Source organism: Sprattus sprattus (genome assembly GCF_963457725.1).
Source record: "Sprattus sprattus genome assembly, chromosome: 3".
In the NCBI taxonomy this organism is placed as follows: domain Eukaryota; kingdom Metazoa; phylum Chordata; class Actinopteri; order Clupeiformes; family Clupeidae; genus Sprattus; species Sprattus sprattus.
Genome location: NC_137922.1, coordinates 11,675,790 through 11,699,957, shown reverse-complemented (window position 1 = coordinate 11,699,957; position 24,168 = coordinate 11,675,790). Strand labels below are relative to the sequence as shown.

Below are 24,168 nucleotides of genomic sequence, written 5' to 3'. Positions count from 1 at the left end.
GAAAGAGAAGGACAACCCAAAAACGATCCCCCTGAAAGTGTTTGCAAAAGACGTCGGGAACTGTGCATACGTAAGCTCACCTCCTGTTAGCATTTTTTTTTCAGAAGTGCATGTGGGGTCACATGTTCACATTTCATGGACTCGCTCTGCTCTCCTTCACTCCTCAGGCCAAGACCTTAGCTGTTAGCAACTGCGACAGTGCCAGTGAGGTCATCCGATTGGCCCTGCAGCAGTTTGGCATTGTGGTGAGTGCCATGTGTGTGCCACTCACGTGCCTGGTTGGCCGTGACGGTGGCTGTGAGACTGGTCTACTGGTTCTCTAGACTATTCTCACCAACAACAAAAAAAAGTCTCTCTGTTTTTCATTAGTGTATTTAGCATGCGTATTTGACTTGTTGGGTAAGCTTTTTTTTCATCCTCATAGTAGTTCATTTGACTTTTATTTTAGTTATTATTTCATTCTCATTTGCATAAATGAACTTTGAACTTTGTTTTTACAAACTTTTGAGTGTTTTATATTGTGTGAAAAGTGACTCTATGAAAAGACAAAATAAATAAATATATCTATCTATCTATTTTCCAATAACAATTAAAGATAAAAGATATAGTACACGTAGTTTGTGTTCTTGTCTGTCACACTCTGGGAGCTTCACATTTAAAGTCTATATCTATGTTATTAATATTACAATGGAGAAATGAGGCTAAAACCTGTCCCCGACGTTGTTCCTGCAGGGTAATGTGAAGGATTATCAGCTGTGGGTGAGCTCAAAGAGGGATAATGCCCCCTATCCTCTCATTGGTAAGATCACGGGCAGTGCCCTTCATACTCTACCCAAGCAGAGACGATCACACAACTCTCACGGCTCATGTTTCACACTCATAGAATCCATAGAACGTTTTTGAAGTCATGCCTGGTGTATGATTACAGTGGGAGGGTTTAGTTTAAAAGATGTGCTAGGGGTGTCATACACTTCTTAACCCCCTCAGCCGAAATGCTAGCATGAAAAAGTAAACATTTTTTCAGGTGCATCCCTTTCACTTCCATACCCTTCCTAACCCAACCTCGCTGGGGTCACTCACAGGTCACGAGTTCCCCTTCAGCATCCAGATGAGCCATCTCAGACCCTGCCTCGATGACCCCAAAGATGCTAACGCGCCCACTGAGACACAGGTGGAGCTGTTCCTAGACCAGCTTCAGAGTGATAACCAGTGCCAATTCATCCTCAAGCCAAGTCGTGTGGTCGTGGGCCAGTCTTTCATGGGTGAGTGGACTAGTTTGGTGTCCATTACTTTATGTGGGTGTAATGCACTTTACTTCCATTCGCTTTCATTTTCTCAAGATGCTTTTGAGTAACTGAAAGCCATACACCAAAAAAAAAACACATGAGCATCTTTGAACATTTTTGTTAATTTCCAGTGAGAATTTATTTTCTTCTCCATCTGTCGTCCGTCTGACCCGTCTCTGTCCTCCTCTGTCCTCCTCTTTAGTGGAGCCAGGTCATAAGCCAACCAAGAGGAGACGTTCCCTCATCAGCTGGGCTTTTTGGAAAGGTTCGACCAACCAATTGGATGACCCGCCCCCAACCCCCGTCTTCTCTGCTCCTGGGCAGCTCTTTGGCCTGCCACTCAATGCAGTGTGCCATGACGATGCTCTGCCAAGGCCAATCATGGTAAATGTAGCAATATTGTTACACCTTATTGGCCCTCGGAAAAAGAAAAAGAAATTAAAGCGATACATCTTTAGAATATGTACTGAACATTCTTGAGAATAACTGTGTAATAATAATAATGCCTACTGTAGTGTACTCAGAAGTGTACTTTTCTAAAATTGTTGAATTTCTCAAAAGTCTTTCCATTTCTTTCTTTTCTCTTTTGCTTTTGCCTTCATATCTCTGTCCAGGACATCCTGGTGTTCTTGTACCAGGAGGCTCCTTTCACCAGAGGGATCTTCCGGCGCTCTGCCGGAGCCAAAGCGTGCCGGGACCTGAGGGACAGACTGGACTCCGGCTCCCCAGATGTCTCCCTGGTACACGAGTCCATCTTCGTCATCGCCGCCGTCCTAAAGGTCAGTATCTGGTATCTCAAGCACCACTTTGTCTCCAGGAACTGAATTCTGGCTCCAGGTTTTAAAACTGTTTTGATTTTCAGGTTCTGAATTTTGTCGGCTAAAAGTTGAGATTATCTGTAGGTTTTCTGTCTGTTGTGGGTCTGTTTACGGCATCTGGATCAAATTGCAATTACAGTGAAAACCTCCAGTGAAACACTTGACATGCCCCCTTTCCCTCACTGTTGCTGTCCAACATGTGAATGTATCCCTAACAGTGCAAAAACAGCAATATAATTAACAATTTACATAGTTAGATATTTGTGCTGTATAGATGCAAAAAACAAACAAGAAATACTGGTGAGAAGTAGGTAGGTAGCTTTAGATGCAAACTACTTTTGTAAAACAATGTTATTATTATGAAGCTCAGGTATGCTATTTGGAACACATTTTTAATATGGGATAGTGTTGGGCCTAAATGCAACATCTAAAGTATAATATCAGTCAAAAAGTGAGTGCATTCATACTGCCACAAGCTAGCTCTTGATCTATAATGGATTGGAGGTCTAGATCAAGGCTGCTATTAAGATTAGAGGACATGCCTCATTTAGAGCCATTTCATCAGAGGGTAAATGTGTATTTGGCCTTTGGTCGTGATGTGAGCTTTGAGGATGATCCAATCTCTTTTTCAATTTAATTTAGGGAAGTGCTCATCTGCCAAGGCAATCTTGAGTTCAATAGAATGCTTTCACACCACAGTGAATGCGCTGAATGTGGTGTCACTGGTAGGCATGCAGTCTTCCACAAGACAATGCCACGCTAGAAAAAACATCCCAAACAAAAGTAAACTTTGCAAATGGGGACGAGTCATATTCATAAAAAGGATCTTAGGGTGAAGCTTATTTCAAGGCCAGAGAAATGAACACAAAGACAAAGGCAAGGCTGAAACAAAGAAATTAGCAACATCTAGCAACAAGATTTATGACAATGTTGAGTGTCCAGTTCTCCATTGGTGTCTTTGAGATGACATGCTTATTGAAAGTTTCAAACATGCAATGTTGTTATTAGATGAATTACACACAGCACTTTGGGGTCATTTAGGTATGTGTCTGAACACACGTGTCTTTTTGAGTATGCATAGGCCTACACAGCAAATTAATCGACTTCAAGTCCATATGCCACGTCATCTTTATGGCAGTAGGCTAACTGCAACCACATATTTGGTGTGACTGGATGACACAAAACAGACACAAATCCTGTTTCACATCCAATTTCTTCTCAACAAAGCAAAAACTACAACTGAATCAGAGACACATTTCCAGAAGCTGATCCTTGCCTGAGTGTGTCATGAGGTTGGCCCACTTTTGAAATCCAAATAGAAAAAACGCCCTCAAACTAAATCTCTGCCAAGGTCTAGATTTTGGCCCTGTAACTCAGTTGAAAACTGGAACTTATTATATTCACTGGATCCATTTTACGTACACAGTTCATGGAAATAGACCACATTGTAATGGTCTCTGAGTAGTGTGAGATTAGGCTAGCCATACTAGAAGGCCAGGTGGGGTGAGTGCTTTCATCACAGGATTCATTATCCTTGTTGTAAACACTGCTCAAACTGGTAGTGGTGGAATGGCGTGGAGTGGAAGTGGAGGGTTTTTTTAGCAACAAAATGTACACGATCCACCCAAAAGCCGCTCGCTAATCAGTGACTAGGACATGCTGTGTGGCTGCTGTGCCTTGACTGGTGGGTGTCATTATGATTCAGGACTTCCTGCGGAACATTCCGGGCAGCCTGCTGTCGTCTGATCTGTACGAGCTATGGATGGGTGCCATGGATGGGCCAATGGAGGGGGAGGAGAGCCAGTTGGAAGCAATTCAGAGGTACAGTGACAAACAAGCAATGCCATCCATCACGCTGAAGATCACTGCTGTGATTGCAGTTCAAGCCACATAACACTCTGAATTACAATGGCCTTTTATGTTTTATTTTATTATCTAGGAATGTAGCTATAGCAAAGATTCCAGTTGGTACAGTGCTCCATGACATTTACTCTCTGTGTACCAAATGAGCCACTAAGAGCAGAAGGCAGTTATACCTAATCTCAAAATCTGCCCTCGCTGGTCAGTCATCCTGACTTTGGAGCCTAAAGGTACCAACCTCTGACCTTTGCCCTTTGCCCTCTGCCCATTGGGACAGGTTGGTGGGCCGTCTGCCCTGTGATAATTCGCTGCTGCTGAGTCACGTGCTGGCAGTGCTGCACCGTGTCCACCTCCACTCCCGGGACAACCAGATGAATGCCTTCAACCTGGCCATCTGCATCGCTCCCAGCATGCTCTCTGGCCCTGCTCTCAGCAGCCCTGAGTTGGAGGGTGATGGAGCCAAGAAGGTGAGAGACACACACACACACACACACACACACACACACACACACGCTCTCATTCACACTAACACAGTCTGATGCTGGCTGCACTATGGGTAGAGTATTAAGGTGCACACTGAAATCATGGCTATTGTACGAGCAAATGTCATATTACTGTAAAGATCTTCACAATTAGTTTTTTTTTTCGGGGGGGGGGGCTTGTTCAAATGAGCACTCACATGTCGTGGAAGCTGAGGTTCACTGGGAAATATTCTAAGCATTTCCTTCAGATTCCTGAGGTCAGTCGCCCCCCGTTCTCACCATCATCCCAGTGTCGCTACAGTGTGCTGCTGTCTGCTCGCTGGTGGTTTGTTTTCTTAGATATGCATGTGGCGGCCTGTACATTGCTACTTGGGCCGGAAAAATGTGTGGTTTCAACATCTCCGGCAACAACCCCCATGGCAGAGCACACCACAGGCGGCACAGAGGAAATCCTACCAGCATACTGACAAACCCCTCTGGCACTATAAGCTATACTCAGTCAAAAAGAATGATTTAGAGTTTTGTTTTTGAATCTTAAGTCTCTATGAGGAACTGTTTGTCCTTCTGTTGTCTTTTTGTATCACCTTGAATTACTGTTCTTATGAATTGAATTACTGTTCTTAAACTTCTTGTACATGCATGCATATTTGTGGATGGTGCTTTCTGTTTCGTTTTCGGGTCTGTTCTAATTAAGATAGTGTGACTGATATTGTGATCCTGTCCCAATTTTTTAAAAAAATCTGGGACTGGAACGGAACGAAAATCTCTGGTGTACAATTTGTAACTTGAACTATTGGTTGGTCTATGAAGGACGATGCTTTGTGAAACGTCTTTTTAAGGCATATGGAGACCTTGACATTCTGAAGAGGATGATCTCGAGTGTGGACACATCTTGTAATTTTGTAAACATTTAGGAAACGGACACAGATGCTTTGCCATAAATGGCGTGTTTGCTGTTAGTGGACTGTGATGACTGGGAAAACTTCCCAAGCATCTGGGGCTAGCGTCATCCTTTTGACCAGCATGTATCCAATTGTGGAACTCTATTGGTTTATTTTCTGCTGGGAAAATACCAAAAGGTTTTCAGAAAACAGACCTCTTGGAAAGCACTTTTTTGGCCCTTTGATTGTGTACAAATACGTGAAATTAGCAAGACCGGATCTATTTATTATTTACACTCTAGTGTGTCATTACATAAATTAACTAGTTCTGAATAAGCTTGCCCTGGTCCCATTAACACTTGATGCACTAACACTGTTGGCAGGTGTGTGAGTTGGTGCGTCTGATGATCGAACACTGCAACACTGTGATGAGAGAGGATGTCATGTCACTGTTCAGTGGATTCCCACAGAGGTGCAGCCACATCGACCTCGGATCTGGTAAACAAACGCCTCTTAGACCATATGGAAAGAGTTTACCACACACTAGAATGAAAAACACTTTGATGTTGCTTAATATACTCTCTTATGTTGATCTATTAGTGTTCAAAACACCTCTCCCCCACTTTCTCTTTCCGTGTGCAGATCTTTCCTCATATCAGATGACTGATTCCTCTTATGACAGTCTGGAAAATGAACTGGAAAATGATGACTTGGGATCACCTTTCCCGGCCATCCAACATCCATTACCCCAGCCAGACAGCCGGAGTCGTGATTCTGTCATCACCCTGAGCGACTGTGATCTGGATCAGATGGACACAGACCCCGAATCGCCTCTCCCAATGACTCTCCTCCATCCACCTCCAACCCCTCCCTCAAGGGTACCCCAGGTCTCTCGACCATCCTCCTCCCAAACCCGATGTCCTTCCGAAGTACCTGTTCTGCCAGGTTACTGTCGCTTGCGACGTTGCTCCGAACCCTCAATCCGTAGTTCCACCTCCTCCCTGCTCCGGTGTCTGGAACGCCACACAGACCGCAAAGGCAGTTACGACGACGCTACAGACAGCGCCCCGGACAGTGAGGTCAATGAGGTGTTCACCAAACACCTGAGCATCCTTCGGTTGGACAAGCCAAACACACTGGAACGTGAGTGTGCCCCATCAGATCGGACTGGGAGCGGGAATACACAGAGATGGAAGGAGACAACCAAAAAGCCTCCTTCGCTACACTTGGATGCCAGTTGCTCCAGTCTGTACTCCCCCACGGCCTCCCCGACTCGCTCCTCCATGAGCTCCCTGGACAGCGCTTTTTCCCAGCACTCTGCCGACTATGCCCCGTCCTCTCTTCCACTAGGGGTCCCCTTGAAGATGTCAGGGAATGTCTCCCCGTGTTCGATGGGACATATCTCTCCACGCTCCCCGACCCAGGTGTCACTTTTCTCCTCTGGGCCACTGACCCCATCACCACGAGAGTCCCCTCCTAAGGACCCCTTTGACTGGAGCCACCTGAAGGGCAGCCATGGGCTACACCCCAACTCTTGGCTTAAGAGGGACCGCCGACTCTCTCTCTCACGTCAGCTTGAGAGCATGGAAGATGCATATTTGCAGGAAGGCTCATCAGACGGCTTGGCTAAGGTCAGCCAAGAGAGGGAAAGGAGAACCCAGGAATCAGCTGAACCTGTCACAGAAAGGACATCCGGTAGTCCCCCATCCTACCAGCAGGCGGTGCTTCAGGCTCAGCACTGCAAGAGCATGTTGTACTCCCCCACTGACAAGCCACTTACAGTGAGAGAGCTGAGAGAACTCCATCAGCAGGCTTGCTCTCTTCCAAAAGCTTCTGCTACCACTCCCCTTCCTCCAGGCCGCACAGCAAGGAGGCCTGCCCCAAAGAGCCAAGTCTCGGGAGGTGACAATCCGGCTCTTCCTCAGGCCATCTTCTACATTCAGAGTGCTCGCAATTTAGCTTTGCACCGACGCAAATCTCACTCAATCACCCCTACAGTGGAAAAGGTTCATCCCAACCCCACTCGCCGTGCCTCCGAACCAATAGCAGTCAGTTTGGGCCTGGATCAGGAGTCCACCATAGGTCTGGACAGGCTCCACAGGCAAGCTCTTAGGCAGGCCACAGACCAAGACGCACCCCAAAGTCCCGGTCTGAGGATATCTGATGTGGAGCCCAGTAGAGAGTACACGGAGGCCAGGTTCTGCCTCTCCCCTACAGCCACAAAGGCTGTTAGGGACTACTTCTCATTGCACTCCCATGAGGACCCACACAGCTCCTTAAAGAAGAGCCAGGAGGTGGCCCTGGCCATTGTTCAAGGTAAGAGAGAATGGAATCGAAGATGCAGCGATCCCAGGTTGGAGGACTTTGACCAGTTGCTTTTTGCTGAGGAGTCTTATGTCTGAACGTTTCTGTGGAGTCATCTGTCTGACCAAGGCCCTTGAGTACTTGACTTTTGGGGCATGGTAGGATATGGCCTTTTCGCTTCACAAGAGCGGCTCACTGGATCTGGATTTGTTTCTTTCTGTTTACCTTTTCCCTGCACCTAAATCTCTGTAGCCACTTAAAGTCCATGTGAGACAAGTCAGTGCATGCTACAGCACCTGTAAGGTAGCTTGTAATCTGTTTTAAAGCAGCAGTATTTTCTCTAAGTAGCAAGTTAACTAGCTAAAAGCAGACTTGCCTTGCAAACACCAACTACAGCACAGCTGGCATGGATAAAAGATAGCTAGCTAGCTTGCTAACTGGTGTATTTTGGTGAAATATTTATGTATACATTTTTACTCGGTTTTAGGGTTTTCTGGATCATAAAAAAATACAAAGTGAATTGTTTTGGTGGCTAGATGGAATAACATATACATTTATCTGTGCTTCACATGACCATATACAATGAAAATTGATTACGGGGATGAAACAAAAACTAGCTACCAACAAAAACATACCTCAAAAGTATAAACCTGCATACTGTTGGTTTAACAGTAATAAAAAGCAATACCTCTTTTCCTGCTTATTCCACCATAGGTGATGTAACACTCAGATGTGGCTTTATTAGAGAATCCTATTAAATGTATAGTTTTAAATTAATCAATTACTTATTGAGTCTGAGCCTTACAGCATCTGATACTGGTTTATTAGATAAGAGTATTTGTGGTTAACTATGTTTAACTAGTTCTCTCTCTATATCTGACACCTGGGCACAATTCAGTGTGATTATATGGCTCTTCAGAATGTTCCAAAATGAGCCACCCCAATGTTTGCAGGTCTGTAATGTTTTGGATATTCACTGCTGCAAAAAGAGAAGGACCGCGCCATTGGCAAAGGGGTTTTGTGCTTATAATTCACATCTTTCATATCATTCTGCAGGTAATCCGGTCATTTAACGTAACGGAAAGTCAATGGCTTTGCCTCAAAACAAGTATTTTAAGAAGTACACTGCAATACAGTGCGTAGTGCACACTAAGCACTCACATCTGTAGTGTGTTCTGTCGCTGATTAGTGTCATCTCAAATGGAATACTGACAGACGCAATTGTGCCAGCCTTTTAACCATAAATCTGTGCACCAGCTCCCTCCGATCAACTGAAAATTTTAAACAAAGATGGAGGACCAAACTCCGATGACGGCCGAGTTTTGTATGTAAATGTAATTTTTTTGCCGTTGCCTCGCCTCGATTTTTCCAAAGTTACCGAGAAATAGACACTGTCCGATAACATAGTTATAGTATAGTTTTTGTAACCAGCAATAATGGTCAAAGTAATTTGCGAGGCGTCAGTCAGCCAACTTTTCAAACTGAAAGGCAGCCAAAATAGCTCCTCATCCTGCGCTGCGTAGCCAGGGTGCCGCCCGTTTAGGGCGAGAAGTGTCCATCGTTTCAGACTGCATTCTTTTACCGTTTGCAGTGTGCAATCCGGGTACTTTCAGTGCCCTGAATTCTGCTGGATATGTCAGTGTGAACGCCCTACCCCCTGAAAATCAGTGTTTGAAGTATTGACATAGCCATTGTTACTTGAAGTCAGCAAGTAATGGGTTGCTACGCAACACCTGAAACTTTGAAGTTCTATTTGCTTGAAAACAATTTTCCTCGAATCACGAAACGGCAACAAAATCATTAAAAATAGGTATTTTCGAGGTATTTTTCTTTTTCCGATATTGACCACCGGACAATACATTACCCCTTACATATGGAGTATGTACAGTAGCACAGCGACAAAGTGCTTGACTTTGCCATGCTTTGTATGGTAAGCATTTATATATTGCAGTATGTTGACATTGTTTGCACTTGACTATACATTGCCACAATGTGTGTAAATTAAGTGGACATAACAACAGTAATACCACATGAGAAAAAGAGTGTCTGCAATGAGACTTTGAAACAATATGCAGGGGTGACAGGCTCAAATGTAAGACGTCTTAAGCAACCTATGAATAGCCTCTTATAAACTTGGCTTGATTGAACTGAACAGCTTTCAGGACAGCTTTCAAAAGAAAATCAGCTTAGGCCAAATAAGTAGAAGAGATTTATGACATGAGCATGATGTGTTATGTGTTTGTATGTGTGCGCAGGAGTTTTTTGTGAATATGTGCTTTCTGGGAGAGATGGAGGGTTATGTATAAAGTCTAAAGTATAGGTACACGCTAGAGTCTGAAAGTTGGAGGTGAGGTGTGAGTGTACAGTTTATTGCTATGTTCAGTTTCTGCTGTTAATATTATTAAATGCAGTGTATTTTTCCTTCTATTATGTTAAAATGTTAAGTATTATTGCTGCCAACATAATAGTAACATTAAGTATTTTTATATAGGGCTTTGATTATAATTATAGCAAATCCTAAATAAATGTTAGCATGTATAGCTTGGTATCTGTTTATATGCTTAACACAGTATTTTGTAGTTGTTGATTTTTTTTGTTTTTTTTTGCATTCTTGTACATGACAATATTGCTGCTGTTTTAAAAAGTATATGCTTTTAAAGCTGTTCATTTCTATTTGTAATGTGTATTTCACACTTTTATTTCATATGAACATGATTTGCAATCATTCTAATAAAATCATACTTGTGACATGATCACTGCAATCCTACTTGTGATGAAGTGCAATTTTACATGATCGGCTTTTCTGACGAGTAAAGAACTGTGATAATGTGCCTGATTGAAGTACCACTACAATCCAAATAATTGAAGTTCCATCGTTGTTGTGCACTTCACAGGGGAACCATGAATAACATGCACCATAAATCTACAACTGAAATAAAATCATTTTCACTTTTCATTATCAGCCTCATTCGATAAATTAATTTCTGTCACTTCCCAAACTCACCATTTTGCCTGGTTACAGTGCTTCTTTAGTTTCACCTTTTTCTTCATGTGTGAAGTAGTTCCTGTGGTAATTTCCTTTTCTTTGGTGGTGTGGAGTCACAGGCTTGTCATCTTAATTGCTGGAGGTAGTGTTAAGGTAGTGGAGGTAGTGTTAAAGTAGTGGAGGTAGTGTTCAATCAGTGCATTGAATCATTGCGTTTTCAGAAAACAAATTCTTAACTCTCCTATTGTGTTTGGGTCATAGTGACATGAAACTATTCCGTGATGAAACTCCATGCCTGTCTATCTAGCTTCCTAAAATTATCCCCACAAATGATTTTATCTGTGTACCTGTAACGCCTATTGTGTTTGGGTCAATATGATATAGAACAAGCTTTATGAGCTGCTCTGTCTCACTCAGTGTGCTATAAACTAGTCAGCCTTTTTCCTCACACTCATAATACCCGCTAGAATGTCAATATTCATAAATATCAATCCAAACTGTCTAAAAACAATAATAGTGTTATTTTGGAGGATTGAATCATAGTTTTACCTATGTTCACAAGCACTTTCACCCATTTATAAAAGAGCGACAAAATCAGCTGACTTTGAAAATACATATTTGGTTGACATCTAGAGAAGTATTTTAACACTTTGCCAAATTGTAAAGCTGTATTTAAATATTTAGGTGAGCTATAGGATCAATTGAATCCCAGATCATAATGACCCAAAGGTAATAGGTGTTATTTTTTCTTAGCAGAATAGGGAAGTTAAGATGATACTGATATCTCATGGTATAATATTTTGAAGAAGTTGAAGAAAAATATAAAAATATAATTTGTATACAATGGCAAAGGTATGACCAGAGTAGAGTATAACCAGAGAAAACAGTTAACTTTACAAGTGAACAAGACCACAATAGTTACCACAATAAATGTAGGTGCTCAACAAATCAAACAAAACATTTCCCATTTCTGCTTTTATATGTCTGTAGAGTAGTTTCTCATTTACTGTTGTTAGAGTGTGAGAGAGGTTTTCTTCTATTTTTAAACGAGGTGAGGCATAAAAAAAAAAATTGGGGTAGTAATCAATTAATGACCAATGAGGACAGAGATATCACTGTACAAATCTTGACTTCCCCTTTAAGGCCATAATCAGCTCATCAATGTCTTAAGTGACAACTGCATCAGAGCCACGTGAGTTTAGCTAAGGCTGCAATGAGCAACACAATGAGCAACGCAAGAACAAGAACTTGGACAAGACTATTCATCCTTGCCTATGTTGAAACTGTCAACAAATTACAACCAATCACACGCAGACATCCAGAGCCAATCTGTCTAAAATTCTACCCATTATTCCTGTCAAATTCTTTCTTGGCAGAGTCATTCGAGTGAACGTTTGAACCAATGAGATGAGCACAAACATCCACTGGATGTGCTCAGGCATAATCCTTGTAGTTATGTGCTGCAGGGGTTGTTTTGGTGAATGCGTCTCGGTCTACGTAACCATTTGCACCTCGGTCACCATTGAGATTCTTTGCATCTCTGCCTAAGTCTAAAGACAGCAAAGATTTTCAGCCTCAGTCTGTGTGTGTGTGTGTGTGTGTGTGTGTGCGCATGTGTATGTGTATGTGTGTGTGCGTGTGTGTGTGTCTACATGTATGGATGTGTGTATGTATGTTGGCATTCCCTCTTTTTTTGAAACATTCTCTCCCTCAAACCCATTGCAAAACAAGTCATAACAAAATGTCAAGTTCATGTTTTCGTTATCTCTGCATGTGGTATCATCCCTGCTTTCAACGGGTCACTTGACATTTATAGGAAATGCTGTTTGATGTCAGCATGACTATTTCAAAATGGAAAATACAGGTGAGTGCAACACAAAAAAAAGAAGAGTTCTTGATTGTATTATCTGTCAGTGAACTGCCTTTAACAACAGAGGAAGCTTTTAATTAAAGCTAATTGCAACAAAACTGTGTTGTACTTCTGTAAGTACATTTTGTACATCAGAAAAGTCACTTTTTTTCTCTGCCATAGTAAACACTGTGTCCTCAAGGGCCTAAACTAGTAAACCTGCATACCTTTATAAAGCATTACTGTGATGTCCACACTTCAAAGGTGACTTTTCCCCCTTTATGCTGAGCTGTCGCATCTTTCATGTCAGTGTTAGAATAAGTGGCAATGACCTTTCCTGGCTTAGAGACTGGGGGCAGAAAACACTCATCTCTCAGTGGTGGAGGATAGGTTTTCCTTTGACTGGATGTGAGTGCAAGTTTGCATTCCAGCCATACATACACACATTGTGCACATACTGCTCTTCAGGTAATTCATTAGTAGATACAGGTATTGCAGGTGTCAAACATTTCATTGATATAAGTTTCAATTTCCTTTCTTGTCAAGTTTGGGAGGCCTTGAGAGACACCAGAGTTGGTACCACAAACCCTTATATAATAATAATAATAAATTAAAGCAATAAATGGCTTCAGAGCCAACTAGAACCTCCACCTGTCTCAACTCCATAACCTGCAGCACGCTTCAATTGTTTTTCAACCACTTGTGTTGGATGATCAAACTAAGGGAAACCTCTGCTTGCCTGGAATGGAAATGTGTTGTGTTGAGGCGGAGAGACACTGTTTTGGTGGCTTTAGCGTAGAGTCACTGTTTGGGTGACTTAAGGTGGCTACGGCAGTATGCGAGTTAAATCCTGCTGTGAAGATGGCTCTGTTCTCCGCTAACCTTTCATCTCCAGGCAGAAGTCATCTGTTTGGTCACCCCAGGTTTCTGACATTTTTGCCAGAACACCCACATCACTTCCTGTTTTAGGATTAATGTTGTACTAGGGCACCACATTCCCTGCTTTGTCCTCTGGAGGTGAGTCACATCTTCTTAATAAAGAATACAGTATGGTTGATTAAATATATACTGTGTACTGTATTTTTTAAAAAGAGGCAAGAGTAACAACAATGACTGTCCATTTATTTCAATATATTTGAAAATATGATACTATAATACATTATAGAAATGAATATTAAAATGTTTAATTTGAAGAAAGATATGATACTTGGCTAGTGTTTAAGATAATATCCTATTGCAGTATACTGAAATCACCTAATGGATATATAATACATTAAAAAGTTGGTTGGTTTAAGTTTGAAACATTCACATCCCTTAATGCAAATCAATGATTGGCATGTCAGGAACTACATTTCAATTTGGATTAAAATGTTACCGATCACATGATGCTGTTTATGCCTCAACTCACTGGACAGAAGTCAGTATGGTACGGCAACACACACACATATGTAGACTCTACACAAATCTGGTGCAATGCCTTTCCATCAGTTCTGTTCATGATGCACAGTTGTTTGCTGCTGTCAGATTGCAGTTACACAGGATGAACAGCAGGGGATGGAAGACCCTAGGCAGAACCATCAGACTGTCTGATATCAGCCACACTCTCCGGCACCCGTGCAGTCATGCCATCTAGCGCCTTTGTTAGGCAGATCTGGCAACCCAGACGGGACCTGAGAGAGAGAGAGAGAGAGAGAGAGAGAGAGAGAGAGAGAGAGAGAGAGAGAGAGAGAGAGCGAGAGAGCGCGCAATTAAAGAAATGCAGTGGCCTAAATAAAGGGGGTGAACTTAATTTGAATTATGCTGTTTTAAAAACTTAACTACATGCAAATACAGCACAAAACTAATTTTTGAATAAATGAATCTGAATTATTAAATTGCTACAACGATCATGGTAACAGTGTTGTTTTACAACTGTCTTGGAATGAAATGAGTACACTATGCAGTGTTACAAACATTTGGAAACCCTTGTTCATCATTCCTCTAACAGTAATCTATCCGAGTAGCAAGCTACACACACACACACACACACTTTGAGACAGTAAGTGACATGACACAGAGAAAACACTACAGCAAATAAGAAAGGACCTTAGAACAAACAAACAGGTTGGAACTTAATCAAAGCAACATTGCACTGATAAATAACTCCTACACTTTACTTCAAAATTACATTTAAAAAGTGCTACATCTAATGGTAGCAAGCAGATCCTGTATTTGTTACAATGACATACTCTCATGGCAGGGTGAGAACGCCATGGCCTTATCCCACTGTCCTGCTGAGAACCCAGTGTTCTTCAGCTAATCCTACTGTGCTTGACATCGCACAGCAGCACCAGGGACACCTCACCCTCACCACCCCGCAGGAGTGACTCACAGATCATGTGATGAAAAAAGGGTGAGTGATAAGAGTGACTTTCCCAGAGTGAGATAAGTCTGGAATGGCTTAGTGGGTTTTATAGAACAGTTAGATCCGGTCGAACGATTTATTAATTTGTGATTGGACAAGAGGCATTCCATGAGTGAGGATCTCCTGGAACAACCTCACTCCGACTCTTCACCACTAGTAATCACTCACAACAGTCCATTCATTCTAAGCAAGAGAGCAGATAGGCAAGCAGCGATTTTACAACGTTGCATTTTTCAGTCTTCCAGTTAAGAAATGGAGCAATAGGAGTACAGGGATTGTAATGTGAGCATAGGTGAGTGGACAAGTTAACGTCGTGAACAAATAGGCTCGGAGCAGCTTGGCTGCAGAGTGACCGTATTTTTATCGCTTGCCATCGCTGACGTCTGGATGGTAAAGGATATCTTTTACCAACCCTACTCTCACTCGCTCTCGTGATATTGCGTAAGTCCAATGGCAAAAAAAGGGTACTGGTTCTGTGATGTGATGCGAGATGCATGTGGTGGGTTATCTTTGCTCCAAATGAGGCATGAAGTTGTGTCTGCAGGGTGGATGCAGGCATGCTGACAATGCTGCAAAGGTTCTTCCGCCCCCACACACACATAAACCTGCCAAACTCTGTGTTAAACAAGACATGGATGCTACTCACGTGTCAGTTAGGCCATAAGCAAGGTCCAGCATGTCCATCTCCTCATCAGTTACTGGCCCCAGCTGCTTGAACACCTCCTCATCAAAAACAAGATGGCAGGTGGAGCAGGCCAGGGTCCCCTCACAGGCTCCTAATGGTGCCAGAGAGAAGACGCAGGTTTTAATGGGTCATGGCACAGCCTATGCCTTGTCATTCGCAGCCCACAACAAGCCGACTGGTACCAAAGGGAGTGGCTGTTGCACCTGATGCTGACTAAGTACTGATTTTTTTTGTTTGATTAAGTGCTGGTTAGGTCATTACAGGCAATCAAAAGAAATAGAAAAACAGATGAAGACTGCATAACATAGGACATAAACCTCAGTTTCCAGATACACGATCAATCGGCCATGACTGGTTGATTCAAGCAGCTCGGCTTCTTTTCATGGCTTGTGACCATCCATCTTCCTCTTGATCACATTTCAGAGTTTTTTTTTTGGGATTCAGGTCTCGAAATTGGGCTGGCCATGACAGGGTCCTGATCTGGTGATACTCCATCCACACCTTTACTGGCCTGGCTGTGTGGCATGGAGCATTGCCCTGCTGGAAAAAACACTTCTCAGAGTTGGGGAACATTGTCAGAGCAAAAGGAAGCAAGTTTTTCTTCCGGGACAACGTTGTACTTTGCCTGGCTGAGGTTTGTAAAAGACCATAAGGATTGAACCAAAGCCGACTGGAGGGTCTCCTAGTTCGTCTTCTCTGATGAGTCCAATTTCACAGTAGGTGCAAGACTATGTGGCTTGTAGGCCTCTCCAGGTCTCCGTCTAACCATCAGACGACCATGTGTTGGGCAAAGCTGAAAATTGGACTCATCAGAGAAGACGAACTAGGAGACCCTCCAGTCCGCTTTGGTTCAATCCTTATGGTCTTTTACAAACCTCAGCCAGGCAAAGTACAACGTTGTCCCGGAAGAAAAACTTGCTTCCTTTTGCTCTGAGAAGTGTTTTTTCCAGCAGGGCAATGCTCCATGCCACACAGCCAGGCCAGTAAAGGTGTGGATGGAGTATCACCAGATCAGGACCCTGTCATGGCCAGCCCAATTTCGAGACCTGAATCCCAAAAAAAAAACTCTGAAATGTGATCAAGAGGAAGATGGATGGTCACAAGCCATGAAAAGAAGCCGAGCTGCTTGAATTCTTGCGCCAGGAGTAGCATAAAGTCACCCAACGGCAATGTGAAAGACTGGTGGAGAGCATGCCAAGACACATGAAAGTTGTGATTTTAAATCAAGGTTATTCCACCAAATATTGATTTCTGAACTCTTCCTAAGTTAAAGCATTAGTATTGTGTAGTTTAAAAATGAATATGAGCTTGTTTTCTTTGCATTATTCGAGATCTGAAGACACTGCATATTTTTTGCTATTTTGACCAATTGTCATTTTTCTGCAAATAAATGATCTAAATGACAATATTTTTATTTGAAATTTGGTAGGAATGTTGCCAGTAGGTTATAGAATAAAACAAAAATGTACATTTTACTTTAACACATACCAATAAATAGTAAAACCAGAGAAACTGATAATTTTGAAGTGGTCTCTTAATTTTTTCCGCGGCTGTATGCATGTGCCACGTGATGGTAGTCTGGGAAGTCCCGCCCCTCTTCTCCGGCCAATTTGATTTAGCCTCTGAAGGGGGTCTGGCAAACTTAGGATAGCAGTTCACTTCAAGATTTCCAGAATCCTTGGAGCCAATCACAAACTGGCTTTTGGCTACCTGGCGCGCCATTGGCGGATTTAAAATAACCACGTCTACCGTAACAAAAGCGAAACTTAAGAGAAAAGCACAGTAAACTATATACTGCTCTCGCGGCTGTCTTGGATGATTTCAAAGGCAAGTTTTCTTTGAAAATATAACAGAAACCTGCTCTGGAACAATTCATACAGAAAAAAGATGTGTTTGCTTTATTACCGATCGTTGTATCGTTGTATAGTATCTTTGGTCTGATTGGTTAAAGGCATGTCCAATTACGTGAGTGAAGTGGACCTCCATTGAGGAGTTGGCCAGACTAACTGAGCAAATGAAATGCAGTGAAGGGGCGGGGAATTCCCAGACAAACGTGATGGTTCATGTCGCACCCAATCGTGAACTTTGTGATGTGTAAATTCAAATGAATGCCTAGCACCCAATGGGCCTACTTCCTGCCATTAGGTTAATATGAAACTTTGCAAAAAGACAAAAGACAACCACATGAATACAATATCAAAAAATGATTTCCAATTGTGTATGTTTAGACAATTTATTAATTTAAGGTTAATTAATAGAAAAGCTAAAGGCTTATTTTAGCTGTAATAGCCAAAAGTTGTTGTAGCCAAAAGTGAACTGAGATAAAGTATATTCCTTTTCTTGCCTACGCTTTGCAAAAATAAAAGTAAAAAAAAAAAAAAAAAAACGGTGAGATGATATGAGCCCTGAAAATTTTACATCATGGATACTTTGCTACTGTATACAGCACTTTGATTTTGTGATCTCTTTAAAGTATGAACAAACTCTACCGGCATAACAACAACTACTTCATGAAGAAAACTGCCCAATCAACCTTTTTAGTTGGAGGTTGGTTTTGTATAAGAAATTATGTGAATTGCAATTGATATTGTGTAAAGCACGCATGTGTAATTGAGGAGAACTGGAGTGATTGAAAAAAAGAAAAAACATTGTCTTTGAGAATACAATGTATTGGAACAGTGATACTCCCTGTTCTACTTATCTCTGTACGCCTGTTAAATAGACACTGCCTGTGAGAGAATTCATCCAATTCTCACAGACTGCTTGCTGTTCACTTTGTGTTTCTGATCCTTCTGAAGAGGACCAATACACTTTATACTTATCTCTTATTATAAGACTGATCTCATTTGACTTGATATTATCAGATTTCCATCGGTCTGTAACCTGGTGCACTTTTTTTTATTTTAAGATGACAAAAAAAACTAGAAAATGCATTTCCTGAAGGAAATACCAGTGCATGAAATGCAAAAGTTAGGAAAGGAAGAAGAAAAGAAAGAAGAGTGAAAGAAGGAAAGAAGAGTGGAAGAAGAAAAGAAGAAAGGATAGAAGAGTGAAGAAAGGAGAGAAGAGAGGATGAAGGAAAGAAGAGTGAAAGAAGGAAAGAAGAAAAGAAAGAAGAGTGAAGAAAGGAAAGAAGAGTGAAAGAAGGAAAGAAGAGTGGAAGAAGGAAAGATGAGTGGAAGAAGGAAAGAAGAGTGAAAGAGAAAAAGAGAGTGAAAATATTGAAAAAGGAGATAAAAATGGAGTGAAGAAGAGAGATTGAGTGTGAGAGAAAGTAGACTGAGAGAGAAAGATGGAGAGATGGAGAGAAAAAAAATTGAGAATGGATGGTGTCTTAATGTTCCTAGTTACAGTTAAATTGAGAGGGACAGAGAGAGAAGCGGTTCCTTTGATTTGGCGCAGCTGTCAGTAAAGCACAGGTGCAAGCCAGTTTAAAGACCCTATTATGATGTCATAATGGCCCAATGTAAGTCAATGGGAGACATTTATATTCGTTTTTCTTTAATATCTTAAAAAGTATAAAGTTTAGAAAAGTGAAAAATGCATAGCATAAGTGTCGTTTACAAGACCTACGCGACAAAGTTTGAATGAAGTTTCTACGTTAAGCGGTTCGGGCTGAATTAATCGCAGAAAAAGGTAACAAGAATAAGAAGAAGAAGAAGAAGCCTAGGAATAACAATACAGGGAGAAAAAGATCAAGGTCCTTTAATATGGTGCATTTTAAAAGGTAATGGAAATGACATTATGTATGTAGGATATACTGCAATGAATTTTCTTTGTACAAAAAAGCTCTGAGCTCTTTTTTATTTTGCGATTGGTTTGAGAGAGAGTGAAAGAATAACTTCGAACCTGGTGCAGTTTTGGAGGTTATTTAATAGTCAGTTTATTTTTTTAAAGTAGAATTGTATTATAAACATACGATTGGTTTCCCATTAACGAAATGCATATGCCGTCAATTATAGTTCCTAGAAAGAAAGGACATCAGAATCTTCCAAAATCAGAATCGTGAATTAAAAAAAATAACTTACGGAGATCGGAATCGGCCAAGTAAAAACTGCAATCAGTGCATCTCTGATCAGTGTTAATATCCAACCAGGGGAGAGAAGAGCAAGGAAACAAACAGACTAATTCAGCTCACCAAATCCATCAAAGTCCAGGTCTTGGTCAATGACTACATCCAGTAAGGTATCTCCAGGGTTTGCCTTGACTGTAATCTTCTCTCCATCTCGATTGACGAAGTTTACTGTAACCTTATTTTCTGACCTGTCAAAAAAGAGAACCAGTAAAATACCCATTATTAAATATCCCCTGGTATATTGGAACAAAATTCACTCTTTGACATAACCACCTGTTACCCGTTAAAGTAGTGTTTAATGGTGCTGCTATCTAGCATCACCATACCTGTTCACATATACAATTCGAATATAAAAGAAATATACAGACATTGAACCTGTTTTTTGCCACAGGCTGGTGAAGTTAAGTCACATGGTATCTGAAATTCTCCATTATTTGGTTGTCGAAATGGTTCACAAAAGAAAGCACCATTCAAACAAGCTATACTGAAACACTATTTAAACCTGCACATCAACTGCACATATCTGATGGCAGATACAAATCTGATTTGATAAGCTGCGAGTCATTTCCAACTGACCATTAAGAACACCTATAGTTGTTGGACCGCAGCTCAGATAGACAAAATAGTTTTTGTCATGCTACTGAACATGCGGTCCATGTTAATCGATCCCATGACCTCTCTGTTGCTGGAGCCTGTAGGTTAAAGGGATAGTTCGGTTTTTAAGACATGAAGTTGTATGGCATCTACATCACCAGTGTAATGCAATCCACGCTGACTTACCTTCGACAGCGTCCTGTGAGCAGAGTTCTCGTCCAGTTTTGGTCAAACCGAAAGTAGTCCGGCAGGTTTCTAGACCCAGGAAAATAAAACGTTTCTCTTCCCAAAACATTATGTGTTCAAAAGAGTGATATATTTGCATCCCAAAACCGTTGTAGTGGAAAAAGTCACACCTCGTTATCACTTGGCCCTATTTTCAATACGCTCGATAATGAAATCTAACAGCTAGAGTCTACCTTGAGTTGATTCGCGAAAGTTTGATTCACCAAAGTTGCCTGAGAGAAACGTCCATCACAGGAAAAGGATGCTTTATGTCAATTTTATCAAATGTTGTCTCAGTTTTCATCGTTTTCCTGTGATGGACGTTTCTCTCAGGCAACTTTGGTGAATCAAACTTTCGCGAATCAACTTTCGCGAATCAAAGAGGAAGACTCTAGCTGTGAGATTGCATTATCGAGCGTATTGAAAATAGGGCCAAGTGATAACGAGGTGTGACTTTTTCCACTACAACGGTTTTGGGATGCAAATATATCACTCTTTTGAACACATAATGTTTTGGGAAGAGAAACGTTTTATTTTCCTGGGTCTAGAAACCTGCCGGACTACTTTCGGTTTGACCAAAACTGGACGAGAACTCTGCTCACAGGACGCTGTCGAAGGTAAATCAGCATGGATTGCATTACACTGGTGATGTAGATGCCATACAACTTCATGTCTTAAAAACCGAACTATCCCTTTAAGCTACAGGAAAAGGCAAGAAATAGTCTGCTAACAGACAGGGTTATATGCTATATTGAACAAACAGAGTTGTTTCGGGAGCACAGAAGGGAGAGGTGTAATTTGATTGCCTGTTGAGCACATAATATCAACAATCTTTCCCCAGAGTCGTGTATAGATAACACTGCATTGACATAATAACATTCTCAGTGAGTGGTACAAAATAAGGCTTAGTAAGTTTTGCAAATATGCTGGTAAATTTCCCTGTTCCTTTTATCTGCATCTTCTCTATTACTGAGCATGTCATTTACATATTAAAGGTTACAAACCCCTTATCTAACTGGCAGATAGCCAATGATGTACTATGAGACATGGCCTTGAACACAAAAGGCATGGCAATACCTTGAGGGTAAATAATGTGCAAAGTCTATGAAAACTGCAGCGAACAATGCACTTTGCATGACATAGCATGGCACATTATGAGCATATCCTATTCCTAACAAGGCTGTGCGAATCAGGCTGATAAACCAACTATGATAAAACATTCTTGTCCAGAGTGATTTGTACCTTTCTAAAACACAGACATATCTTTAAAAATCAGACCAAGAGTTCACTACTACCATGCGCAACATTATCTGGCTGCTATCAGAGGATACAAACCCCTGCCTGATCACACTCTGATCACGGAAACCACTTTGATGGGGCACGGCGCAATGAATATATAATGTAGGACTTCAAAGAATGGTATTCAACACCAAATACAGGGCCATATTATCTTTGTGTAGTACATACTTTAGGCCTCATATGCAAATAGAACGCGTCGTTAGGTACACAATCTACACAACATGAACAGAGGTAAAAGGTAACCAAGGGTCATAAGAGAAGGTGGAGTAAGTAAGAGTAACAAAGGTCATTTTATTCAAATTAAACATTTTAATTAAAGTTAAAAGTTATCGGAGGCTTATGAATTCTATATCATTTTTCCATTATTTAACTTTCAGCCGTTCACCAAAACTAAAAACAGAGTTGGGGATTGATGTTTGCAATAAATATGAAAATTACGGAAGGGGCGGAAATAAGACAACGTTCGAGATAGTTAGCCAGACTACCCAATATTTTTCCACACAGAGACATTGTAACACATCAACAGCGGAACTTTAACGTCACTGATCTTACGCCTTATCTATAACATTAGATAATTTGAGAGATGGATGAGTATAATATTAACAAGGCACACTACCACTGTTACCCAATCGTTTCAATTTAAATACCTGAATTCTCTGCCTGAACCCGGCTAGCTTACTATAAGGAAGTTAGCTATAATTCACGTATGCTCCAGGCGGAGGGTATTTGGAAATTGTGGTTAACGTTTGGGATTTCACAGCTTTAAATGTAGCAACAATTAAATGTACTGTTAAGATACCATTCCCTCGTGATATGGAAGGACATTGGTTATGAAATGGACAAGGTCGAGTTGTCACATTGCTAGCAAGCCAGCTGGTCATCCGGCTAAAGTGAGCCAAATTGCTACGCTGCTAAACAACATTGTGTAACCATATACTCCAGTTGATGAAAAGTTGTACAAAAAAGATCCAGTCAAGCCAACTACCCGCATTCTTTGGCTTACCTCAAAGGTTGGGTGACTTGACTGGAACATATTCCTCGACGGAGAGCCTGAGTTTGTACACACGCGAGAGGACTTCTTGAAGAAATGTTAGCCGTGACACATCTGCAGAATGCCGAACGTTGTGATACAGTTAACGTTAATAATCGCTTATAAGCCGACACAAAAGACATGTCTGGGTGGATAACTTAGCTCTTTAGCTTGCTATCCTCCAACTCTGCGTATACGGCCTTTCAAACTTGCTAACGATAGCGGTTCTGCGTTAACGTTATATACCTGCTTGCCTAACTAACCTACTGCGTGAACGTTAGTATCGCTAGTGTCGCTAGTGTAGCTGTGACACTGACTGTTCTATTACCTAATTACCCTAACCTCTGCTCGCAAACAAGCTGTTTCAACGTTACACCAATCTTCCTTCCAAACGGTTTCAACGAATAATAGTTGCTTAACTTTCGTGCCGTTTCAGTACCTTGTTACATAACACTATGACAGCAGTACAACATGGAATGGACCAGCGACCGTAATGTCCGAAACAAAATTGCACAGACGTTCCTAAAAAGTAGGTGAAGTAACTCTGTTAAAGGCCACCTCAAACTTCCGTTAGGTATATCACATAAGTTCGATCAATATCTGTCAACATAGAGTGCCCATGCTGGCTTTTACGTTAGCCTATGACAAACGCAGGGGGCGTCATTTAGACAGTGCTGGCAAATCCCCTTTTTCCTTTAGAAACTGGATTGGACATCAGTTCACTCAAGAAGTTTACGTAAACTAGGCGTGTACGTGCACCACTGATTTGCACAGTACACACATGCAAGGCAAAAGCCACAGTGACAGGAAAGTTCACACACCGTAGGCCTATCTCTAATTTTGGGACCTCTGTAATACCTTCACTTTATGTATCGTCAGTGGCGTTTCTACATTAGGGGCAGGTGGGGCAGTGCCCACTGATCTCAAAAAGAAACTTATTTTTGAGATCAGTGGGCAGTGCCCCACCAGATGGCGCTGTTGAGCGGAATGCTCAATCCATTCCTACCTATATTTTTATATGCAAAGTAGCGTAAATATTTGTGTGAATAAACTTGACTCACAAGCATTATAGTCTTGTTATGGAGTAATTTGATTCGTGTGTTTTTCTGCATGTGTGCTTGCCATAGACATGAATGAACGTTTATATGTCTATATGGTTTTCCGTTTCCTGTTTCCGGGAGGGCAAAGACCCACGCGGCCCCTCCGTTACCATAGAAACACCAATGAGCGCGAACCACACAGGCCAAAGTTAGCTGTGCAGTTTCTGGGAAAAGATGGGGGAAGTGGTCTGACCCACAGCTCTTCACCACATGTAAGTTCAGCTAAATTGGATCATTTCACCAGCATTATGTGTCAACCTTGAACCTTGGACTTAACAAACCCAGTTCTA

General features: G+C 41.6%; 2 protein-coding genes across 2 annotated transcripts in view; one reads left to right on the top strand and one right to left on the bottom strand.

Moving 5' to 3' along the window:
* The window catches only part of LOC308362626 (rho GTPase-activating protein 20-like), a gene marked incomplete at both ends in the record, with an annotated part of 20,280 nt that extends 12,551 nt beyond the window's left edge, over nt 1-7,729 (top strand). The window contains 10 exons of the mRNA XM_080835357.1: nt 1-70; nt 168-245; nt 733-799; nt 1,083-1,262; nt 1,489-1,670; nt 1,901-2,065; nt 3,810-3,925; nt 4,242-4,431; nt 5,711-5,825; nt 5,970-7,729. The exon at nt 1-70 is cut by the window's left edge and continues 15 nt beyond it. Coding sequence (XP_080691483.1) covers nt 1-70; nt 168-245; nt 733-799; nt 1,083-1,262; nt 1,489-1,670; nt 1,901-2,065; nt 3,810-3,925; nt 4,242-4,431; nt 5,711-5,825; nt 5,970-7,729 — 2,923 coding nt within the window. The remainder of the gene's footprint in view (nt 71-167; nt 246-732; nt 800-1,082; nt 1,263-1,488; nt 1,671-1,900; nt 2,066-3,809; nt 3,926-4,241; nt 4,432-5,710; nt 5,826-5,969) is intronic.
* Nucleotides 7,730-13,573: 5,844 nt separating this feature from the next.
* Nucleotides 13,574-23,388, bottom strand: LOC308361654 (adrenodoxin-like). Its single transcript, XM_080834072.1, has 4 exons — nt 22,752-23,388; nt 19,694-19,818; nt 15,517-15,646; nt 13,574-14,136 (listed from the first exon to the last, which is right to left on the bottom strand). Exons 1-4 carry the CDS (start codon nt 22,919-22,921, stop codon nt 14,031-14,033), a joined length of 531 nt encoding a protein of 176 aa, XP_080690198.1. The 5' UTR covers nt 22,922-23,388; the 3' UTR covers nt 13,574-14,030.
* Between the last annotated feature and the right edge of the window lie 780 nt (nt 23,389-24,168).